A 7,127-nucleotide genomic window follows, 5' to 3' on the forward strand; every position below is an offset into this window, starting at 1 on the left:
TTGAACAGGGCTTTTTTCAGAGGCTTTTGTTTTGAAGTTTGCATGGAGGAAGTGGGTACTGGGCGAAGGTTGAAGGCATTCACGTGGTGGTTCTCCTGATGACGTGGTGAGTTGTTGTGGTGACAGAATGAGGAAGTGCAGCAGCTGTAGTCGGTCCAGAGAGATGGGACGGGAGCCTCTATGGGTGTAGTGACGGCGTCGTAGAAGTCCAAAGTGTTTTATTGCGGTGATAAGTTGGTAACTCTGGTCTCATGTGTTGACCTGATTTAAAAAGTAGGAGGATCACAACTCTTTCTCCTTCAAATCAAAACAAGACTACAGAGCAACACACACTGGCTGTGTGGCCCAGCGTCCTGTCATTGGACGCACACACGTCATAAATCAAAGTAATGGACAATTTAAAGACGTGAGCTGATGATGGTGTTTGATAAAAACTGACCAAAGTCAGTAGGGTTCATCCTCTGAGGAACATGAACGTCTGAACCAACGATCCACGGAGACACTCTGCTAATGTGTCTAAAAAGGACATAAAAGAAGAGACAGTCATGTTAATATGAACATTAGAGAAACACATCATGGAGCTGAAATATGATACTGCTTCATAATGTGGACTGGTTCACCTCAGCTGACACATTCAGCAGCAGACAGGTTTTTGTACGAGTCTTTCTCACTGTGGGAGGCGAATGGGACCAACGGTACTTCATCTTTGGCTCTGGAACTAAACTGTTTGTAGGTAAGAATAAACTTTCTTTTTCCTTCAGTTGTTTTATTGAAAATGTGTTTTAATGAGTTTCTGCTGCTTGTGACTTTTTTCATCATTAGTAGAGAATTCTTGCAGCCATGCAGCTATTGTTACATAAAAAAGCTTCATGATTCCTGAAAAGATGTTTAAATCTCACGGCACAACTCAAGTTATTCTTTATTTCTGCAGGAGATGAAACTGATTCATATAGAAGAAGTTTGATATTGGAAATGTTACAAATATACAGTATTTGATCCTCTCAGTAATTCAGCAGCCCCTCTTGTTTTTATTAAACAACACACTATAACTATCACTACAATTGTGTTTTATATGATGATAAACATGTCCTAAAGATATATTTATCATACTGAATATGATATGTCAGTTAAATAGAACATATGGAGACTAATGAGTGATTTCTATATGTGATACAGGATGATATCTAAAGGCACACACTTTTCTGTTTGTGTCAGAACAAAAAATAATTATAAATTATATATGATGCTTCACATAAACATAAAGTGAAAACCTTTAGGAAAGTATAGATCAATATTATGTGTTGTTCTACTTTTAATGTATTATTATTATTATTTATTCATATTTTGATCTGTTTATTTAGCATATAGAGTAAAGTATACAGCGGAAAAAGTATAAATCATTGTAACACAAATTTAGTTCTTGTATTATTTTATATGAGCTCATGTTAAATTCTGTGATATGTTATTTATATGATCATTTAATTTTTGATTAACTCAGGGTCCTTTTTTCATGTTCAGCAGTGTTTTTATTCAATTTGGAAGATGCAGAAATGTAATTTTATTTGGGTATCAAAGTTTCGATTTCATAGTATAAAGTGCAATTAAAAAGTAATCTGATTACACATTTTTGTAATCCAGTGGATCAAGTTACTATGATGACAAAAACTGCCGTGAAATTTCTGTTCAGCAGCTGAATCCATTTCAGAGTAATCTGCCCCAACCTGCTGATATTATATTATATTATATTTCATTATGTTTTATTATATTGTATTACTCAACTTTATTTTATTTTGTAAAGCACTTTAATGTTTAATGTATATTATATAAATATGTATATTATATTTCATTGTATTATATTTTATTATAATATATTGCATTATATTACATTATAACATATAAAATATTATATTACATCAAAATATATGACGTCATATTATATATTTTATTTAATTTTAGATTATATTGTATTATTTGGCAGTTTTTATTCACATTTGACAAAATCAAACATTGTTGCAGGAAGTTAAAATTGCAAGAAAACAGTTTGTGCCAAATATAAAAAAAGATATAATAGATAGAAATGGTAAGAATTCATAGTTTAAAAATGCAAAATTATTGAGATCATTGAAATGACAATTGCATTTAATTAAATATGTTAGTTAGAATCATATGTGTAGAAAATGATGAAGAAAAACTGTTTTACACTTTCACAATAATATAATATTTGACTTCATCCTAAAGGATCAAGACCGTATTTTTATTAAATTATGTTATATTATATTGTTTTATATTTAATTATGCTATATTACATTATTTTATATTATGTTATTATAACATGCTATTATATATTATATATATTTTAAACCTGACACTGACAAATTTGGACATTTTCTAAAATATTCATAATTCATAAATATAACAGAATGAGATCATTTTCAGATCCTTTCTGAAATATATTCAGTTTAAAACTGGACAAAGAAAATATATTTAATGTTCAAATGGATATACGGACAAAGTGATTTTGGAATTTGATTTAAATGTATTTTGAATTATGTTTTACAAATCAAACAAACTTTATATTAAATTATATTATTATGTTATTATATTATATTATTATGAAATTATAATATCATATTTACTTTATTTATTTTATGAAGTGGACAGTTTTATTCACATTTGACAGAATCAAACATTGTTGCAGGAAGTTAAAATTGCAAGAAAACAGTTTGTGCCAAATATAAAAAAAGATATAATAGATAGAAATGGTAAGAATTCATAGTTTAAAAATGCAAAATTATTGAGATCATTGAAATGACAATTGCATTTAATTAAATCTGTTAGTTAGAATCATATGTGTATAAAATGATGAAGAAAAACTGTTTTACACTTTCACAATAATATAATATTTGACTTCATCCTAAAGGATCAAGACCGTATTTTTATTAAATTATGTTATATTATATTGTTTTATATTTAATTATGCTATATTACATTATTTTATATTATGTTATTATAATATGTTATTATATATTATATATATTTTAAACCTGACACTGACAAATTTTGGACATTTTCTAAAATATTCATAATTCATAAATATAACAGAATGAGATCATTTTCAGATCCTTTCTGAAATATATTCAGTTTAAAACTGGACAAAGAAAATATATTTAATGTTCAAATGGATATACGGACAAAGTGATTTTGGAATTTGATTTAAATTTATTTTTAATTATGTTTTACAAATCAAACAAACTTTATATTAAATTATATTATTATGTTATTATATTATATTATTATGGAATTATAATATCATATTTACTTTATTTATTTTACGAAGTGGACATTTTTATTCACATTTGACAGAATCAAACATTGTTGCAGGAAGTTAAAATTGCAAGAAAACAGTTTGTGCCAAATATAAAAAAAGATATAATAGATAGAAATGGTAAGAATTCATAGTTTAAAAATGCAAAATTATTGAGATCATTGAAATGACAATTGCATTTAATTAAATATGTTAGTTAGAATCATATGTGTAGAAAATGATGAAGAAAAACTGTTTTACACTTTCACAATAATATAATATTTGACTTCATCCTAAAGGATCAAGACCGTATTTTTATTAAATTATGTTATATTATATTGTTTTATATTTAATTATGCTATATTACATTATTTTATATTATGTTATTATAATATGTTATTATATATTATATATATTTTAAACCTGACACTGACAAATTTTGGACATTTTCTAAAATATTCATAATTCATAAATATAACAGAATGAGATCATTTTCAGATCCTTTCTGAAATATATTCAGTTTAAAACTGGACAAAGAAAATATATTTAATGTTCAAATGGATATACGGACAAAGTGATTTTGGAATTTGATTTAAATTTATTTTTAATTATGTTTTACAAATCAAACAAACTTTATATTAAATTATATTATTATGTTATTATATTATATTATTATGGAATTATAATATCATATTTACTTTATTTATTTTACGAAGTGGACATTTTTATTCACATTTGACAGAATCAAACATTGTTGCAGGAAGTTAAAATTGCAAGAAAACAGTTTGTGCCAAATATAAAAAAAGATATAATAGATAGAAATGGTAAGAATTCATAGTTTAAAAATGCAAAATTATTGAGATCATTGAAATGACAATTGCATTTAATTAAATATGTTAGTTAGAATCATATGTGTAGAAAATGATGAAGAAAAACTGTTTTACACTTTCACAATAATATAATATTTGACTTCATCCTAAAGGATCAAGACCGTATTTTTATTAAATTATGTTATATTATATTGTTTTATATTTAATTATGCTATATTACATTATTTTATATTATGTTATTATAATATGTTATTATATATTATATATATTTTAAACCTGACACTGACAAATTTTGGACATTTTCTAAAATATTCATAATTCATAAATATAACAGAATGAGATCATTTTCAGATCCTTTCTGAAATATATTCAGTTTAAAACTGGACAAAGAAAATATATTTAATGTTCAAATGGATATACGGACAAAGTGATTTTGGAATTTGATTTAAATTTATTTTTAATTATGTTTTACAAATCAAACAAACTTTATATTAAATTATATTATTATGTTATTATATTATATTATTATGGAATTATAATATCATATTTACTTTATTTATTTTACGAAGTGGACATTTTTATTCACATTTGACAGAATCAAACATTGTTGCAGGAAGTTAAAATTGCAAGAAAACAGTTTGTGCCAAATATAAAAAAAGATATAATAGATAGAAATGGTAAGAATTCATAGTTTAAAAATGCAAAATTATTGAGATCATTGAAATGACAATTGCATTTAATTAAATATGTTAGTTAGAATCATATGTGTAGAAAATGATGAAGAAAAACTGTTTTACACTTTCACAATAATATAATATTTGACTTCATCCTAAAGGATCAAGACCGTATTTTTATTAAATTATGTTATATTATATTGTTTTATATTTAATTATGCTATATTACATTATTTTATATTATGTTATTATAATATGTTATTATATATTATATATATTTTAAACCTGACACTGACAAATTTTGGACATTTTCTAAAATATTCATAATTCATAAATATAACAGAATGAGATCATTTTCAGATCCTTTCTGAAATATATTCAGTTTAAAACTGGACAAAGAAAATATATTTAATGTTCAAATGGATATACGGACAAAGTGATTTTGGAATTTGATTTAAATGTATTTTTAATTATGTTTAACAAATCAAACAAACTTTATATTAAATTATATTATTATGTTATTATATTATATTATTATGGAATTATAATATCATATTTACTTTATTTATTTTATGAAGTGGACATTTTTATTCACATTTGACAGAATCAAACATTTTTGCAGGAAGTTAAAATTGCAATGAAAAAAGTCAAAATGATTATTGTCTTGATTTGTTCCTATAGAAATTGTAAAAGGTTTAATGTGGTAAATGTGTGGTTAATATCCCAGACGAGCCCCATTTAGTCATAACCCGACTCCTGGGCCATGACAAAAACGGGAATGGACACAAAGAATGATGATAAATTAAAGGAGATTTATTGTGATAAAGTAAAGAAATCAGTCCAAATGTGGAGTGTGTCAGTCAGTTACATCAGTAATGTCAATGTGAGTGAATGAACACAGAGTTAAAGCAAAGCCGCCAACCTGTGGCTCCTTCAAGGACACTAACAAAAAGCAGTAACTGGGAGCCTCGCCTCTCAATAATTAGACACTGGACTGGAGCGTCAACATTCTATATATTGTGTTCCCTAACATGAAAATAATATTTGACATGAAGGTAAATATGTGCTTTATTTAAAATGTGTGATATATAAAAAGACATTTCCATTGTATGAAGGTACAAGTCATCATTATATGAAATGAATTTCTATAGGTAAGAAAAATGAATGATAAATAATGTGAAATGAAAGATGTGATCTTGTGTCCCCATATAATCCATGCTGACATTAGATGCTGAGTGTGTTTCATATGAAGGTGAATACAGTATATGTAGTGAACTTTGTGCTGTATTGATGAGTAGTTTAGTGATCAGAGTCCATGTAGTTTCCAGGATCACACTGAATGCAGTGCAGTGCTGTAAGCTGCTGTTGACTGTGTCAATGTGTGTCTGTACTGCTTGTTGCTGCTGTCAAACTTCAGGTGAGCAGGTAGTGAAGCCCGTGGTGAGCGTGTCCCCAGCAGCACCCAGAGCCCACCTGGAGGGGAAGAGCTCCCTGCTGTGTCTGGCCTCAGCCATGTTTCCTCCACTGGTCCGCATCTCCTGGAAAAGACGAAAGGAGAACGGTCCTCTGGAGGAGCTGCCCCCTGCTGAGGGAGAGCAGCTGGAGCTCAGAGAGTCGGGACGCACCGCCACCATCTTGCTGCTCCGTCAGCAAGAGAGCAGCACGTATAAATACCACTGCTACGTATTTATAGTGGAGGCCCCAACAGAACAAGGTAATGAAGGCTCGTTGACTGTGTTCAGCAGTGATTCAGCTTCATGTGTAGACGCTGTCAAAGAGAGCAGAGGAGCAGAGGACTGACATTTCTCACTGCAACTCCAAACATTTCACTCCTTTTCTGTTTCAGAGGTTCCAGCTCCAGCAGCCTCCTGTCCTCCAGAGAGAGAGCCAGCAGACCTGCTAGCTCTGCAGCAAGCTGACTGTAAGATCACCTGCTGCCTCTCCTTCAATCACAAGCTTTCCTTTTTCACTTTGCTTTTCAATGCCAACATTTAAAGTCTCTGTCCTGGCTCCGTATAGCTCAAAAGCTGGCTGGGGCCATGACTTGTTGTCTTCAATAAGGACCTTTGAGCTTTCATTCAAAGTGTAGCCGACCCCTGTCTTCATGTAAAGCTGCTTGTCCCGTCTGGAAAAGTCCAAGTTATACTGATGGAAATCTGATGATGTTCTGATGACATTTACACACTGTGTGACTCTGTGTGTGTGTGTGTGTGTGTGTGTGTGTGTGTGTGTGTGTGTCAGGGTCCTTCCAGTCTCAGTGCAGGGTGAAGCTGCTCTGCCTGCTGTACACAGTGCTGATAGTGAAGAGTCTGGTGTTCT

At 29.3% G+C, this 7,127-nt stretch overlaps 1 protein-coding gene across 1 annotated transcript in view; it reads left to right on the plus strand.

The window, feature by feature from the left end:
- The first annotated feature begins 588 nt into the window (after positions 1 to 588).
- LOC131980150 (uncharacterized) overlaps positions 589 to 7,127 on the plus strand; it is a 6,610-nt gene continuing 71 nt past the window's right edge. The window contains exons 1-4 of the mRNA XM_059344335.1: positions 589 to 733; positions 6,226 to 6,522; positions 6,655 to 6,729; positions 7,050 to 7,127. The exon at positions 7,050 to 7,127 is cut by the window's right edge and continues 71 nt beyond it. Coding sequence (XP_059200318.1) covers positions 589 to 733; positions 6,226 to 6,522; positions 6,655 to 6,729; positions 7,050 to 7,127 — 595 coding nt within the window. The remainder of the gene's footprint in view (positions 734 to 6,225; positions 6,523 to 6,654; positions 6,730 to 7,049) is intronic.

The sequence above is a fragment of the Centropristis striata genome, chromosome 11 (assembly GCF_030273125.1).
Source record: "Centropristis striata isolate RG_2023a ecotype Rhode Island chromosome 11, C.striata_1.0, whole genome shotgun sequence".
NCBI classification, from domain to species: domain Eukaryota; kingdom Metazoa; phylum Chordata; class Actinopteri; order Perciformes; family Serranidae; genus Centropristis; species Centropristis striata.